Raw genomic sequence first — 18,593 nt, 5'->3', positions numbered from 1 at the left:
TTCCAGGATGAGATTTTCACTATGCAGCGGAGTGTGCGCTGATATGAAACTTCCTGGCAGATTAAAACTGTGTGCCGGGCCGAGACTCGAACTCGGGACATTTGCCTTTCGGAGGCAAGTACTCTACCATCTGAGGTACCCAAGCACGAATCACGCCCCGTCGTCACAGCTTTACTTCTGCCAGTACCTCGTCTCCTACCTTCCAAACTTTGCAGAAACTCTCCTGGTAAAGCACTTGCCCGCGAAAGGCAAAGGTTCCGAGTTCGAGTCTCGGTCCGGCACACAGTTTTAATCTCCCAGGAAGTTTCTTACTGCCATTGATCTCGCCGCTCTAAACCACTGATCGCCATCAGACATCAAAGTCTGCCAAGGGCCGATAACGCTGTCTCAGAGGCGTATGCGGCGTCTCCCTGTCCGCCGCAGTGGAAGTCAACATCTGACGGTGTTCACGAGCCTTATGTACCCTACCACGCCTGATAACCACACGAATACACCCTGATGGTTTAAGTAATTCTAAGTTCTAGGGGACTGATGACCTCAGATGTTAAGTCCCATAGTGCTCAGAGCCATTTGAGCTCACATCCGACCTTGTCTCTTAGGTGTTTCACTTTTTTGACGTGAAAACACCTACTCTCTCGTTGCTCGAATTTTTTTGTATAGCAAAATACCGTCAAGTTTGAATAACTAGTAACTGGGAGACTAATAATGAGTAAACAATGATGGGTCTTGTCTGTAGGTGTTCGTCTCAAATTATTTCTTTTGCCTGTGACGTCATCGTATCAGCGTACACGTATGCGCGTGATTGTTACGAATTAGTTCTGTCTATAAAGTCGTGAATTGGTGTAGCGTTGGAACGTGTTAGGTGGGATACAGATTCAGGCGTCAGAGAGAGCAGGTTCCGGAGCACTACTGGAATCCAAAACGAGATGAAAAAAATATTCTCCGGAATATAAGTAAACAACAATATTAAATTTCAAAATACAAAATAATGAAAGATACATTCTCGTACGAGGCGTAAATATGCTTGGAATTATGGAAAGCGCAAGGACTACAAAAAGCCTTTTAGGTCCAGTATCAGCGATTGCGAGAGCTATGGCAGTGTCGAAAAGGGAATGGAAAAACGGCGCAAAGCGATTACTTAGATTTCTCGTGGGCATACAGCGAGCAGCGGCTGTCATTTATCTGTTCTGTAAACATTACATTAAACTTTGAATCCATTGTATAAAAGAGATTGTTACATATTAATACGAAACACTTGTTACGTGCCGTTTTCACAACAAATCTATGATACAAGCCCTTACTGCGCAACAGAATTCTTTTTTCGAGCAGTTTAGTTCGCCTTAATTAGCTATACGACGCTGCTAGAAAATAAACCACCCTGAAAGAGAGTCTCAAAATATGGAAGTTTTATTCACAAAGTATATAACTTACCATATTCGCATGATAATAGATTAGGAAATGAGACACTTAAAGTAGTAAACGAGTTTTGCTATTTCGGGAGCAAAATAACTGATGATGGTCGAAGTAGAGAGGATATAAAATGTAGACTGGCAATGGCAAGGAAAGCCTTTCTGAAGAAGAGAAATTTGTTAACATCGAGTATAGATTTAAGTGTCAGGAAGTCGTTTCTGAAAGTATTTGTATGGAGTGTAGCCATGTATGGAAGTGAAACATGGACGATAAATAGTTTGGACAAGAAGAGAATAGAAGCTTTCGAAATGTGGTGCTACAGAAGAATGCTGAAGATCAGATGGGTAGATCACATAACTAATGAGGAAGTATTGAATAGGATTGGGGAGAAGAGAAGTTTGTGGCACAACTTGACCAGAAGAAGGGATCGATTGGTAGGACATGTTCTGAGGCATCGAGGGATCACCAATTTAGTATTGGAGGGTAGTGTGGAGGGTAAAAATCGTATGGGGAGACCAAGAGCTGAATACACTAAGCAGATTCAAAAGGATGTAGGTTGCAGTAGGTACTGGGAGATGAAGAATCTTGCACAGGATAGAGTAGCATGTAGAGCTGCATCAAACCAGTCTCAGGACTGAAGACCACAACAACATCAACAATAGATTCTCTAGAGCAACAACTTCAGTGACTTATAGACATGCATACAGACACTGAGTGTCATCTTGCGAATAAGTCTTCCATGCTATTTCCATTTGCTGTAGCAACGGAATCGCGGAACGCGGCGCATTAGTAAGGTACGGAATACCAGACGACTACGGTTCAAATACACGTCCAACCATTCTGCTTTAAGTGATTTCCCTAAATCGCTCCAGACAGATAGCGGAATGGTTCTTCTGAAAGGGCACAGCCGATTTCTCTGCCCATCCATGAAACAATCTGAGCTTGTGCTCCAGCTCTAATGACCTCTGTGTCAACGGGGACGTTAAACGCTAATCTTCCTTCCATTTTCCTTTCTTCTACGGTCCGAGCGGCAACGCCGTCTCTAGTGACAGCCAACACGACGGTAAAACCCGCAGGTTCTCAATGGCGAGAGGAGGTGGTAACAGTACATATGGCGACTGTACTGACCAATAGTTGACGAACATATTGCGCAGGACTAACACTGTTTCAATGAAAATCACATATTCTTGGTGTAGGAACGGAATAGCAGGGCTAGACTGATGAGCTTGAAGTATCCTGCAGTGTTTAGTATCCTCTCGACAAACACCAGACAGGTTTCATATGCTGTGAGCTATAGCTCACCACACCTCAGTGACTACAGTCGGCTCTGGATGTCGTTCGCTCTCGACTGGACGTTAAATCTAATCTCCGTTTCTTCCTTCTGTGTGTCGTTCTCCGATGCACTCTTCTGGTAATTGCTGACGTCCTGGCCCATATTACACAATGTGATCAAAAGTATCCGGACACCTGTCTGAAAATGACTTACCACTTCGTGGCGCCCTCCATCGGTAATGCTGGAATTCAATCTGGTGTTGGCCCACCCTTAGGCGAGATGACAGCTTCCACTCTCGCAGGCATACGTTCAATCAGGTGCTGGAAGGTTTCTTGGGGAATTGCAGCCCATTCTTCACGGAGTGCTGCACTGAGGAGAGGTATCGATGTCGGTCGGTGAGGTCTGGCACAAAGTCGGCGTTCCGAAACATCTCAAAGGTCTTCTATAGGATTCAGGTCAGGACTCTGAGCAGGCCAGTCCATTACAGGGATGTTATTGTCGTGTAACCACTCCGCCACAGGCTGTGCATTATGACCAGGTGCTCGATCGTGTTGAAAGATGCAATCACCATCCTCGAATTGCTCTTCAACAGTGAAAAGCAAGAAGGTGCTTAAAACATCAATGTAGGCCTGTGCTGTGATACTGCCACGTAAGACAACAAGGGGTGCAACCCCCTCCATTAAAAACACGACCACACCATAACACCGTCGCCTCTTTATTTTACTGTTCGCGCTATACACGCTGGCAGATGACGTTCACCCTGCATTCGCCATACCCACACACTGCCATCGGATCGCCACATTGTTTACCGTGATTCGTCACTCCACACAACGTTTTTCCGCTGTTCAATCGTACAATGTTTACGCTCCTTACACCAAGAGAGGCGTCGTTTGGCATTTACCGGCGTGATGTGTGACTTATGAGCAGCCGCTCGACCATAAAATCCAAGTTCTCTCACCTCTCGCCTAACTGTCATACTCTGCAGTGGATCCTTATGCAGTTTGGAATTCCTGTGTGACGGTCTGGATAGATGTCTACCTATTACACATTACGACCCTCTTCAACTGTCGGCGGACGAGGTCGGCCTGTACGCTTTTGTGCTGTACGTGTCCCTTCACGTTTCCACTTCACTATCACATCGGAAACAGTGGACCTAGGGATGTTTAGGATTGTGGAAATCTCGCGTACAGACGTATGACACTAGTGACGTCCAATCACCTCACCACGTTCGAAGTCTGTGAGTTCCGCGGAACGCCCCATTCTGCTCTCTCTCAATGTCTAATGACTACTGAGGTCGTTGATATGGAGTACCTGGCAATAGTTGGCAGCACAATGCAACTAATATGAAAAACGTATGTTTTTGGCCGTGTCCGGTTACTTTTGATCACATAGTGTAGCTCCATTTCGCTTGAAATCCTATTATAGTCACTTACATAGAAGAGAGACAGCTGACTGCTTGATTGCAGCAGCTTTTCATGTAACGTTCAACAACCGATTAATTTGCTACTCATCTCTATGCTCCATATATCAATTGATCCATTAAATGCAGTCCTTCATCGGTAGTGTGATTTCTGTATCGATGAATACGAACATTGTTACACAGCGGTTTGACAAGAAATATCAGTCTATGGTTCAAATGGTCCTGAGCACTATGGGACTTAACATCTGAGGTCATCAGTCCCCCAGAACTTAGAACTACTTAAACCTAACTAACCTAAGGACATCACACACATCCATGCCCGAGGCAGGATTCGAACCTGCGACCGTAACGGTCTCGCGCTTCCAAACTGCAGCGCCTAGAACCGCTCGGCCACACTGGCCGGCTATCAATCTATACTCTCTCGTATAATGCTACTGATCGAAATCATTTATTGCAATTCTAATGTTTGTATGTGATGTTTTAGCTCGAAAGCCTCCAACAGATCAGTATTAGAGTAATCAGAAACTACTGCATCTTGGTCTTTCTACTTACTGTTCGAAGTCAGCAGAAACTATTTTGACTTGTAGCAAAGCGTAATGACGAACATCGATCCAGGAATGTCTTGGTAGAAGTTACTTTTGTGTCAACAATTTTTTGTCTTTTTTTGGATCATTAGTCATCTGTTTCGATGCTGCCCGCCACGAATCCCTCTACTGTGTCACACTCTTCACTTCAGAGTAGCACTTACAGCCAATATCCTCATTTATTTGTTTGCCACATTCCATTCTCCATCTTGCCATCCAGTCTTTACCCTCTTGTGTTCCGTCAAGCACCGCGGAAATTATTTCTTGATTTCTTAACACGTTTCCTATCATTTCGTCCCTTTTTCTTGTCATTATTTACCACATGTTCTCTCTTTATAGATTCTACACGAACTTCTTCCTCTCTTTACCGATTCCTTACCTTATGAGTCCACCTAATTTTCAACATTCTTCTGCAGCACCACGTCTCAAATGCTTCGAATCTCTTACAATCTGGTTTTCTCACAGTCCATGAATCACATTCGTGTGCCCCAAACGTACATTCTCAGAGATATCTTCCTCGACTAAAGGCCGATGTTTGATATTGGTAGCCTCCATTAAACCTGGTAATACGCATGAATGTATTCGGACGCTCTGGACGTAATACGTTGTAGACAAAAAATATCATGTAAATACGAATAACGAAAGGCCAGCAAAGAGCATCTACGCTGCTTGCATGCTTCCTCAAAATGCTTAGGTATTTTTTCTATCAGTGTTCCTCTCCACAACTTCATCGTCTCACAAGGGTAAGTCCCCTTCGCACCACCCTCAGATTTAATGGTAGGATGGCGCAGTGAAGATCTGACATTTATGTTGTTCTTAAAAATTTTAGTGGTACATTTGTGTGATGTATCTTAAAGTGTAACAAGTGCAAAAAGGAGCAACATTGTATGTGAAAGCTTTTCTTTTCTTGTAGCAACACTATGTATATTAATTTACACCATTAACTTTTCCTGTTTGTGTGTTCTCGCTGCTTAACAGTGGTGTTGCTATTGGCTGACTACACCACGTGTCATATGTTCTGAATATCCGCTGTTGTCGGCTGGCGAGATCATGTGGCGTGAGCTATGGCTGGCTAACAAAAGTGCAACGCAATCTCAATTTCAATGCTTCAGAAAATAACATACGGTGTTTGGTGGAACTCGAATTTATACTTTCGTAATACGAAAACACAGTGAACATGTTGCTGCACGTCAGACATCTTCCCAAAATGTGTTTTGTTCCCTGAGTTTATTTTAATAAAGTGCTGGGAAATTCTACGACTGTGTATAAAACCATAACCATTCAAAAGACTGATAACTTTTACAGTTACGAGGAAAAGTATACTCTCACTTAACACGGAAAAAGTGTATTTTCACCCGGGAGGAAGAGTACTTTTAACCGGGAATTTCGGGAAAAATCCGGGATTTTTTTTTCCGTCGTCCAAATATACACACTGCTACAGCTTTTGCCCTCTCTAACTCCCTCTAGTGCAATGGAAGTTGTTCCTTCATGTCTTAATACACGTCCCACAATACTGTACCTTCTTACGGTCGATGTTCCCACAGGTTTCTGTCTTCGTCCATTCCTTTCTAATCAATCTACCTAATTTTCAACATTCTTCTAGCAACACATCTCAAACGCTTGTATTCTCTTCTTTTCCTATTTTCCCACTGTCAGTGTTTCACGACCGAACAATGCTGAGCTCGAACCGTGCATTCTCAGAAATTTCTTCCTGAAATTAACACTGATGTTAGGTACTTACAGACACTTTTATTTCGTCCAGGAGTGCCCCCTTTGTCTGGGCTGGTTTGTTTTATGTACTCCTTGCTCCACACGTTGTGTACTGTTTTGGTTCCAAGGTATCAAATGGTTCAAATAGCTCTGAGCACTATGGGACTTAACATCTGTGGTCATCAGTCCCCTAGAACTTAGAACTACTTAGACCTAACTAACCTAAGGACATCACACACGTCCATGCCCGAGGCAGGATTCGAACCTGCGACCGTAGCAGCCGCGTGGTTCCGGACTGAAGCGTCCAAGGTATCCGGAATCCCTCACTTCATCTATTTCGTGGTCCTCAGGTTTGATGTTAAGTTTATAGCTAATCAAATTTTTGCTACACATCTTTGTTACGTCTTTCTCTACTTAATCTCAATCCATATTCTTTACTCGTTAGACAGTTCATACCACTCAACATATCCTGCAATTGTCCACGAATTTAATTGAGGATAGCAGTGTCATCAGCGAATCTTGTCATTGATTTCCTTTCACTCTGAATTTTAATCCCACTCCTGAACTTTTCTCTTATTTCCGTCCCTGCTATTTCGATGTACAGATTGAACAGTAGGGGCGACAGACTACATCCCTGTCATAAACCGTTTCCAATCGGAGCAGTTCGCTCTTCGTCTGCCATTTTTATTTTTCTCTCCTGGTGATTATACACACTGTACACGACGCGTCTGTCCTATAGCTTATACGTATTTTCCTGAGAATTTCGAACCATGCTACACTGTCGAACGCATTTTATATGTCAACATTTCGTATGGACATGCCTCGATTTTTCTTAATCCTTACTTCGATTATCAAGCGCGGGGCCATAAATGTCTCTGAAATGCCTGGGCTAGCAGCACAGAGCGGATTAGGTTGTGGAAAGGGGCGAAAATAAGTTGCTGTCAGTTGCACTGAACTTTATTACTTTATTTATCAATACACAATTTTACAACAAGGATGCAAAACACTCAAAACTTTAATCGAACTCCTTTGATTAACTTTAGATTGGCTAAAGGCCCTAAGCAAGAAATTGAAATACAAGGTTCTTCTGGAGGTTTCACCCAAAAATATTTTCTAAATCTTCAATCTAAACAGGCTGAAGGCATTAGCAATTTAATTTTAATGGAACTTGACTGGAGGCCGCATATTAAGAAATAAGAAGCGTTTCAATCAAAAGGCAGAAAGCCTTATCTTAAAACAATTCATGCAAAATTCGGCTGAAGGCCCCATACAAAAGCGTAACAATCTTATGCCTTAATGGCAAGACAAGAACATTAATTTAAGAGATATTAAAACTCGTCTGAAGGCCAAACATCAGCAAATAATTTAACGGCTTAAGCCCTAGAAGGAAGAGTTCCAATATTAAAAGGCAGAAGGCCGTATCTTCAAACATTTCATATAAAATTCGGCTGAAGGCCACTATAAAGAATAACAATTTCATGCCTTAAGGGCAAGACAAGGACATTAATTTAAGATACTGATACTCGGCTGTAGGCCACACATCAACCAAATAACGAAAACCCATACAGGGAAATTTTCTACGTAACACACAGGGAACGGCGCTCAGAAGTGTCCAAGGGTCGGCTTGAGATTGTAACACTAACGCCCGTTTAAGTGAGACTGTCCAACGAGTTCTTAATCTGAAGGCAACCCAACCGACAGACAGCCGACCGACCAATCAACAAGATCGGTTCCGCTCCACGCAACCAGCAAAATGACCGCAAGATTTCAATACAATGACACACAGAATATTGGAGCCCACAACGACCAACAACACCTCAGCTGTAGAACTACACGCCACGCTGGACAGCAACAACACAACGAGGAAAATACACTGCCAAAAGTTACGTCAACAACCAGGGCAGGTAACCAGAGTGTCAACGGCCACAAGGCAGAAGATACCGCTGGTCAACTTCAATAGTAGGGAATAAATTTAGATAAACTCCACAGCAAAATGGCTGGAATCTTAGCAGCATTGTTGCTTGTGGGAATATCCCAAAAGCGACAATCAGGATCAAACAAAGAAATGTAAACAGTTGAGGCTTGATAGTAGGTTGAGTGAGGACTCAACTTTCATGTCCAAGATCGGTGGGCGACGGACTTCGTAGTACCTGCAAGTAGCACCTCACACTCCAACCGCACGTGCACACCACCAGCGGCCCCAGTCGAAGTAGTCACGACGGAGATTTCCTCGCTGCTCCACGCCAACCGACTGGCTCGCCCAGGCCCGTCGGACAGTTCACGTGTGTCGCCAGCGGTCGGCGAGCACTGGCTGTCTGCACCTCAGCGGCACTGCATCCCCGACTTCACTGCTGCTGCGTCGCGACTGCACTGCTGGTCCGTCTCCAACTGACTGCCAGACACACGACGACCCGGAAATACTATCGGGCGCTCCAGAGATGGTACGACAGTGCACTTATCGATACGCCCTGCTGCTGCCGCTCACGGGCAAGTAAGGCAGGAAGTTAGTGACGCCAGTAAATGGAATAAGAAAACGAGGCGGCAGTACAGTAACAGATGATGACAAACAATAAATGGCATGAACACGAGCCGTACACTGCTCAGTCTCTCTAGTGTTCTACTTTTCGTAAAGCCAAACTCGCCATGTAACAGATTCTCAGTCTTTGTTTACATCCTGACTGCCCTCACCACTGATATTGTAAGTAGGCTGTTTATGTTTTCTTATTGGCAACGTTACGTAGCGCTCTATATGAAAATCACTGGCTGTGCTGTGTGCAGTCTGTGGCTAGTTTGCATTGTTGTCTGCCATTGTAGTGTTGGGCAGCGGCAGCTGGATGTGAACAGCGCGTAGCGTTGCGCAGTTGGAGGTGAGCCGCCAGCAGTGGTGGATGTGGGGAGAGAGATGGCGGAGTTTTGTAATTTGTCATGAACTGCTATATATATTATGACTATTAAGGTAAATACATTGTTTGTTCTCTATTAAAATCTTTCATTTGCTAACTATCCCTATCAGTAGTTAGTGCCTTCAGTAGTTTGAATCTTTTATTTAGCTGGCAGTAGTGCCGCTCGCTGTATTGCAGTAGTTCCAGTAATGAAGATTTTTGTGAGGTAAGTGATTTGTGAAAGGTATAGGTTAATGTTAGTCAGGGCCATTCTTTTCTAGGGATTTTTGAAAGTCAGATTGCGTTGCGCTAAATAATATTGTGTGTCAGGTCAAGCACAGTCGTGTATAAATTGTTCTAAGGGGATGTTACATATGGCTACCCTGCCAGGATACGAACCTGGAATCTTCTGATCCGTAGTCAGACGTGTTATCCGTTGTGCCTAAAGTTATTCTGTCTCCCTTGATAATAATTATTTTGGTTCCCATATTGTCTGTTTCTCTGATTGTCTCTGTGATAGTCATTACCGCGGAGAGGTGATCTTTCCCTGTAATTATTACTACTCTGCCAACGGTTGTCATACGGGTGGTGCCTGTTTTGGTCACGATTTGTGTTGTGAGAATAGCCTTGTCGCGTCCAGTTATTATTTCTGTCATCGCGGAAATGTGACGGATGTGACCTGTAATTGTTGTGCTCCTGTTTTCGCGTTCCGCGGTTGTCAGTGTCAATTTCCAGTTCTTGTAAGAGCCCCTGAAAAGCTTCAATGTCGTCTTTGCAACGTCCTGCCAAAATAATATGCCGTAAATGTTCAGGTAATTTGATTAAGCAAATGCGGATGAGTTCTGAGGGGCTGTATGGGTTTGACAGGTACTGATTCTTTTGTCTGCCATTGTAGTGTTGGGCAGCGGCAGCTGGATGTGAACAGCGCGTAGCGTTGCGCAGTTGGAGGTGAGCCACCAGCAGTGGTGGATGTGGGGAGAGAGATGGCGGAGTTTTGTAATTTGTCATGAACTGCTATATATATTATGACTATTAAGGTAAATACATTGTTTGTTCTCTATTAAAATCTTTCATTTGCTACTATCCCTATCAGTAGTTAGTGCCTTCAGTAGTTTGAATCTTTTATTTAGCTGGCAGTAGTGCCGCTCGCTGTATTGCAGTAGTTCCAGTAATGAAGATTTTTGTGAGGTAAGTGATTTGTGAAAGGTATAGGTTAATGTTAGTCAGGGCCATTCTTTTCTAGGGATTTTTGAAAGTCAGATTGCGTTGCGCTAAATAATATTGTGTGTCAGGTCAAGCACAGTCGTGTATAAATTGTTCTAAGGGGATGTTACATATGGCTACCCTGCCAGGATACGAACCTGGAATCTTCTGATCCGTAGTCAGACGTGTTATCCGTTGTGCCTAAAGTTATTCTGTCTCCCTTGATAATAATTATTTTGGTTCCCATATTGTCTGTTTCTCTGATTGTCTCTGTGATAGTCATTACCGCGGAGAGGTGATCTTTCCCTGTAATTATTACTACTCTGCCAACGGTTGTCATACGGGTGGTGCCTGTTTTGGTCACGATTTGTGTTGTGAGAATAGCCTTGTCGCGTCCAGTTATTATTTCTGTCATCGCGGAAATGTGACGGATGTGACCTGTAATTGTTGTGCTCCTGTTTTCGCGTTCCGCGGTTGTCAGTGTCAATTTCCAGTTCTTGTAAGAGCCCCTGAAAAGCTTCAATGTCGTCTTTGCAACGTCCTGCCAAAATAATATGCCGTAAATGTTCAGGTAATTTGATTAAGCAAATGCGGATGAGTTCTGAGGGGCTGTATGGGTTTGACAGGTACTGATTCTTTTGTCTGCCATTGTAGTGTTGGGCAGCGGCAGCTGGATGTGAACAGCGCGTAGCGTTGCGCAGTTGGAGGTGAGCCACCAGCAGTGGTGGATGTGGGGAGAGAGATGGCGGAGTTTTGTAATTTGTCATGAACTGCTATATATATTATGACTATTAAGGTAAATACATTGTTTGTTCTCTATTAAAATCTTTCATTTGCTACTATCCCTATCAGTAGTTAGTGCCTTCAGTAGTTTGAATCTTTTATTTAGCTGGCAGTATTCCCGCTCGCTGTATTGCAGTAGTTCCAGTAACGAAGATTTTTGTGAGGTAATTGATTTGTGAAAGGTATAGGTTAATGTTAGTCAGAGCCATTCTTTTGTAGGGATTTTTGAAAGTCAGATTGCGTTGCGCTAAATAATATTGTGTGTCAGGTCAAGCACAGTCGTGTATAAATTGTTCTAAGGGGACGTTACAATATTAAAGAGCCCTGTGTGAAAGTACTATCCTCGGACACCAGATAATGTTTGCTTGCTCGCACGTTTATAAGCTCTCGTGGGATGCGTTGTGTTTCAGGATGATGCGTCAGACATCCCTGTCCCTGCTGCTGGCTACCAGCGCCGCCCTGATCCTGGCGACGTCGGCAGGTCTGGTGAAGAAGGTCGCCATCCCAGGCTACATCGACTGCGTCAGCTCCAACGACTGTGGCACGACAGAATGCTGCGTCCTCGGTAAATATAATCGCAGCATATCCCCGCATTATGTGTTTCCCAACCTACTCCTAAGGTCCACACTCTGGAGTCATAGTGTTAGGGTCACCTGGTAGCGTCCGAACCAACAGAGGATAGGCTACTGAACCTGATGAGCTATGTTTGGCGTCCAGAATTGTATAGAAGCGAATCGCTGACTAGAGAAAAAACTGGAATCCTTTGTGGCGCAACAGAAGAATTAAGTTGAGTTATAAGATAAGTGATGAGGAGGAAAGAAATATAGGGGAAAAGAAATACAGGGGAAAACTTATAGGTAAAGGGACAATCAGGTATTCAAGTATTCGACACGGGCCTTGTTGAAAGATCTGATTTATTCAAGCACTGAAATAACAGTCGTAGCACAACAAGTGAATGACTTCGTAGCCTTTCCATGCCGCGTCGATGTCCAGTTACAACGCTAGTGGGATCGCGTAACATTAGATAAACAATGAGTCATGCATTGCTCTTGTAAATCCTTAGTGAAGCGTTGATCGGTCACGAGGTGCATTAATTTAGTGAAGATAAATAAGTGAAATTTTTAACAATAGAAGTTTGGATTAATAAAATAAAGGAAAAATTAAAGGTATGATCCCTTAGGATGTTCACTATCAGTTGATTGAAACCAGACACAAAGATACTTCGAATGGTGGTCTCACACAGACTGTTATTTCAGCACAGTACAGAAACAAGATATCAAATTATTGACTCAGTAGAACAAGCAGAGCATTCACAGACAGTAAAGAAATGTAAACAAAAGGCCCTGAGTTGTGCACCGAATCACTTAAACTGAATTAAATGCTTAAGTTCAGACCTTATACAATAACAAATTCATCTTACCAAAAGTTCACTGATAGCTGTACTAACGCAAGGGATTCGAAATATTTCTGAGTCCCGAACTGGTACACACCAAAATATTCGTAAGTCCTGAACACGTACAACCAACAGTTACGCTCAGGCAACTTATCTGTACGCAAACCTTACCAAACAATCTTATAAGCCACGACATGAAAATCAAAAGACCCCGCAACCTGCCCTGCACGCGTATTTAAAAACTTGGCCATGTCACCCTCTACGAGGTCATGTAGCAACTTATAACTGACCCACCATTCCTACGATTATAGATATTACAAGTTTTATGAATTCACAACGTACATTGTATGTATATTTACGAGGGCTAGAACTTAAATTCAAAAATGGTTCAAATGGCTCTGAGCACTATGGGACTTAACTGCTGTGGTCATCAGTCCCCTAGAACTTAGAACTACTTAAACCTAACTAACCTAAGGACATCACACACACCCATGCCCGAGGCAGGATTCGAACCTGCGACTGCAGCAGTAGCGCGGCTCCGGACTGGAGCGCCTAGAACCGCACGGCCACCGCGGCCGGCTAGAACTTAAATAGTTGCAACTATTTATTCACAACCTATACAAAAGAGTTACATGTTTGCACCTGTTACTGTCCTTCAAAGTAGTCACCTGCGTTGTGCACAACCCGTTGCCAGCGATTTGGAAGGCGTGGTATACCGCTAGCAGAACCTATTCTGTTCATGGTGCGAATGGAGCGGTCTACTGTCTGTCGAATCTCTCGAACAGCTCTGAAGCGAACGCCACGAAATGGTTCCTTCATCTTCGGAATCAAATCAAAGCCACAACGACTTAAGCCAGGAGAGTATGGTGCATGGTACAGTACTTCCCAGTCCCATCGACCGAACAGAGCAGCCACAGCTTGCGCTGTATGCGCCCGAGCATTGTCGTCCAAAATGATGGGTGGGTTGCGCAGAAAGTGTCGCCGCTTCTTTCGCAAAGCTGGTCGCATGCACTTCTTCTTCAGAGACGCTCGGGAGACCTGCCCGATGCATGTCTGCCACAGTTTGCCGACCTCCGTTGAAGGCTTTTACCCAGCGTGCCACTGTTCTGTACGGCAATGACGAATCCCCGCACGCCTCTTGAAGACCTCGATGACACTGTCGTGCTGTACGACCTCTGGCACATTCAGTATTGATACAAGATCACCAAGATGTTCCTGTTTCAAAAACACAGTGACACCATTACGTTAGACCGCTCGCTCACAAGTGACAGTTTTTCCCTCGGTTGTGCGCACGCCGGTGATATGGGACTGGCGAGTCCATTTGCTCGGAGGTAAGGTAGGTGTGTCAGCAACGTGTGCTATCAGCGACAATAGTAGATTCCATTGCATAGTGTCTCCACAGCAGTGTTGCCACTATTTAAGTTCCAACCTACGTAGTTAATTTTTCCGTCCAATGTTACATTATTAAATGCTAAACATCGCTGAATGATCAACTTTTATTTAAACTTTATGCAGCACGAAACCAGAAACGGAATGGTGAAAAACTAATTAAGCATATCTTTATCCAGTTTACTGCTCCACTACAGTGTTACACATATGATCATCTTACGACCATTAATTTAATACTTTCTCATTAAATAAACAAACAGACTGGGATAATACGACAAATCACTCATGCTGACGCTACTCTACAGTGTACATAGTAGAGATGGGTAGTTCGCGAACGAACGGGTGCAAAGGAATGGTTCAACAAGATGAACGAAAGGACCGAGGAACGAATTCCAAGGAACGATCGGTTCATAGTTCGCTTCGGTCGCAGCGGTCACTTCGGCAGTTCTCGTTCCAGCCTCGGTCGCGTGCTCGTCTCAGTCTCGGTCTCCCTCGGCCGCACTCGTCGTTCTTCGCATGACCACCTGTCTCAGTTCCACTGCCGACTGCTCCTAGTTAGTTCAGTATACAGTTGTTCGTTTCGTTCACTGCGCTCGCCTATTTTACATGTGTTCCAAACTCTTCTTGCTCTTGGTTCTGGCTATTTAGCGTCCACGACCGGTAATCAAAAAGTATTTTATAGTTACGTAAATTACATGAAAATTACGTTGTATGTAATAGGTACGTCTTTTTAGGTAACAAAAGGGCATATCAGCTCATTTCATTATATCGATGAACAGCAGAAGACATACTTATAACAAGGCAATTTTTTTTTTTACTCATATATTTTTTGGTGTCATCGACTTGATTTAGCAGCTAACTTTCAATAATTCGCTTAATTTTTAGTGTAAGAAAATTCATATAAAACCATTTTCGTGTATCTTTCATATACAAAATATTACATTTAAGAAGGCTCTAATTATTTTTAAGATTGGTTGTTTCCAATTTGCATTACCTGCTAGTTTGGCTTCTTTGAAAGAAAAAACAAGAAAAAAACAGTGGGTTATGGGTCATTTGAAAAGACATAAATTGCCATAAAATCATGTTTACTTATTATCTCAAAAATATTTGTTCAGAAGGAGTTTTCAAACCAAAAACTTTATTACTGCGAACTTAATTATTATTATTATTATTGCATTAACGTTAATAATGCAACGTAAAAACCTGAAAACCTGAAAAAGACCAATAAAAAGGTGTTATCATGTAGACGTAATGTGCTGTTCCAGTCTCTTCTGTACCTAAGGTCCATCACAGTTCCCTTTGGAATCCCTACGTAATTCGGTGCTCTCCGAGACACACGATCGAACAGCGGAGGAGTGGTCCTCAAGCATCAGCTTTAGGTTACAATATCTCCGGATATAATCAACATTGTACAATGCAACAAACGGCACTGATTACGTATTTGTTTATATGTTCAGATGTGCTAACAAAACTAACGGGGTTCCATTTAAAAAAACGTAGGTTTGTGTTAAAACACATACTTCCGTGCATTTTTTTATGGTTTGTATTAACCAATTACACTAGCCCCTCTCCTCACGTTGGGTCTGTGGAATCGATTCGTCAGTATTTGATGTGGTTTACGAAATATATCCAGCGGTAACGTTAGGTGATTCACCCTGTATATAGGGTGTAAACGATTATTGTTTACAACGTAGCATAGCTATGTAGTGGAAGTCGAAACGAAGAATTTTGTACAAGACACTTGTGATCTATTAAGTTGGAAAACAGCCACCAACAGGTTTACAAGACTACATGAGCTATAGCCCATGCGCGTCGCATGAGATTTTCATGTTCTCTTCTCCAGCTCTCTACACATCGTCATCGATTGTTCCGCAATTGTTGCTTGCATTAGCTTGTTATTTCTTCACTGCCTAATTATTACATGTTTGTCTGTTTGTTGTATCTGCAAGACATCGTCCGTAATTTGCGGGCAGTCTGTACTGGGGGCCGGTTTTCCGTGCGCCACCCTATATTATTTCCCTGCGATCAGCCACACAAGGCTACGGCTGGCTAAACGACAGGTTCTGCAGAATCACAGAAATTACTTCTAAAAGTGTGTAAGAATTCTGTAATGAATAAAAACTCTATACTCCAGGGGGGAGGCAAGTGCCCCCTCTCGGTGCCCTCCATCCTACACCTACACTACTAGTTTTCAGTTTTTCACAAGAACCATATACCAAGCACAAATGAACGGTGAACGAGTAAAAATGAACGGTTCCCAAAAAGAAACGATCAGCAGTCAGCTAGTTCCCAAGGATGAACAAGTTTGCCCATCTCTAGTGCATAGGGAGGGAAATCCTGGCTTTGGCACTGTGTTTATACGTACTAAAACTAAATTCCGCCCCAACAGGCTTGGGAAGGCCTAATGATAGCTATGGACTGCCGTGTCATTCTCAGCCGAGAGGCGTCACTGTATGCGGATATGCAGGGGCTCGTGGTCAACACACCACTCTCCTGGCCGTTGTCAATTTTGGTGACCGGGGCCGCTCCTCCTCAGTCACGTAGCTCCTCCTTTGGCCTCACAAGGGGTGAGTGCACCCCGCTTGCCACAGCGCTCGGCAATCCCACCACCCACCCAAGCGCTAGCCAATCCCTCTAGCGCTTAACTTCGGTGATCTGACGGGAACCGACGTTACCACTGCAGCAAGGCCGTTGACATGCATACATGTACCAGCTTTTCTTAATTTATTGACTATTTTCACTATTAATGTCAATAACTTCGTTAATAATTGCTTTATGTTCATGCAATACATTTTGGAACTTCCTCCCATTACTGTGATTTCAATACTATTGGTAAATTTTTCGTAACACGTTTGGAATTGGTTTTTGTGTTTTTAATGAATATTCGATGCTACAGTTTTAGCACACTCAGAACCTTGCCATTTTGCTTTGCGTCCTTTAGCACGTGGAGGCATAGTTTATCCAAACTGCCACGTGTGTGTGTGTGTGTGTGTGTGTGGTTTGAGGTTTTCGGGCGCTAAACAGCGTGGTCATCAGCGCCCAAACGCATAGAAACAGGAACACATGCAGTGAAGGTACGAAGACGGACACCGAACAAGGAGAACGGCTAAAAGACACAGACCTGACGCAGTTACAAATCCTCACATACACAGGCAAAACAAGAGGAGAAGAAACGCACTAAAAGAGGAAAGGAAACACAAGGAAAAGAGAACAGAAATCGAAGTGAAACAAGGTAATCGTGACTGGCGGACCTCTTACCTAAAGCCTGGGTGAGCCAGTCACCCAGCAGCACATTAAAATCCTCTCCCTAAAATCCGAGGCAACAAATTGGACAGGACACAAAACCGTAAGACCTTAACCACAGTCGTTGCGTCGTCTTGCAAAATAGAGGGCAAATCCGGTGGCAAGGAAACCACCGCCCTCTGGTCAGAGAATAAAGGACAGTCAAGTAAAATGTGGCGGACCGTAATCTGGACGCCACAAGCACTGCAGATTGGGGGGTCCTCTCGCCGGAGTAAAAAACCCTGCGTTAAGGGACTGTGCCCGATGCGGAGGCGAGTGAGGAGAACCTCATCCCGCCTGCATGACTGGTAGGATGTACGCCATGGCCGCGTGGTGGCCTTGACCAGACGCAGCTTATTTTCACCGACTGCCAGCCACTCCTCTTCCCATTGACGCATAACACGAAAACGCAAAAGGGAGGGAACAGCATGGAGGGGGACGGCACATTCAACAACGTGAGGGAGGGAACATGCATCTTTGGCAGCCACATCCGCCAGTTCGTTTCCCCTAATTCCCACGTGCCCCGGCACCCAGCAGAAAGAAACCTCCTTCCCCTGCCGTTGCAGGTGGAGTAGGGCATCATGGATGTTCTGGACGACCGTATCCGCTGGGTACAAGTGTTGCATGGTCTGAAGGGCACTCAGGGAGTCAGAACAGATGAGAAACTTAAGACTGGGAACGCATCTCATCTGCTCCAATGCCCGCAAGATCGCAAACAATTCGGCATCAAAGATGGTAAACGCTGCAGGAAGCCGTAACTTGACGACTCGATCAGGGAAAACAACAGCACAACCAACAGAGTCCCCCTGTTTAGAGCCATCCGTAAATACTGGTACATGGTCGGGATGCCACGTGATTTCCAAATAGCGAGCACAGTGGCACTAGACAGCCAAACAGCCACCCCCAATTCCTTTCACAGCTCGCTGCAGGTCCCAGAACGCTGCTCAGCGCCTGCCCATCTTCCTTGCCCAGCCACTCACTACATGGCAACTTGCCAGCCATGTTGCTCAACCAAATACTCTCTTTTTTAAAGCAGTTGCATAGCGGACTTACAGCCTGTAATGTCACACAGCGCAGCCCAAAACTGAACAAGATAGCTTAACCAGAATGTCCAGAGATCCAAATGGCTCAAATGGCTCTGAGCACTATGGGACTTAACATATGAGGTCATCAGTGCCCTAGAACTTAGAACTACTTAAACCTAACTAAACTAAGGACATCACACACATCCATGCCCGAGGCAGGATTCGAACCTGCGACCGTA

At 44.1% G+C, this 18,593-nt stretch overlaps 1 protein-coding gene across 1 annotated transcript in view; it reads left to right on the top strand.

The window, feature by feature from the left end:
• LOC126092377 (astakine-like) overlaps window positions 1-18,593 on the top strand; it is a 120,658-nt gene that overhangs the window by 76,744 nt on the left and 25,321 nt on the right. Inside the window, exon 2 of the mRNA XM_049907935.1 lies at window positions 11,676-11,830. Coding sequence (XP_049763892.1) covers window positions 11,677-11,830 — 154 coding nt within the window. The 5' untranslated portion in view covers window position 11,676. The remainder of the gene's footprint in view (window positions 1-11,675; window positions 11,831-18,593) is intronic.

This window comes from Schistocerca cancellata, chromosome 7 (assembly GCF_023864275.1).
Source record: "Schistocerca cancellata isolate TAMUIC-IGC-003103 chromosome 7, iqSchCanc2.1, whole genome shotgun sequence".
NCBI classification, from domain to species: Eukaryota; Metazoa; Arthropoda; class Insecta; order Orthoptera; family Acrididae; genus Schistocerca; species Schistocerca cancellata.
Note: the sequence above shows the minus strand (reverse complement) of the source record. Positions and strands in the feature narration are given on the sequence as shown.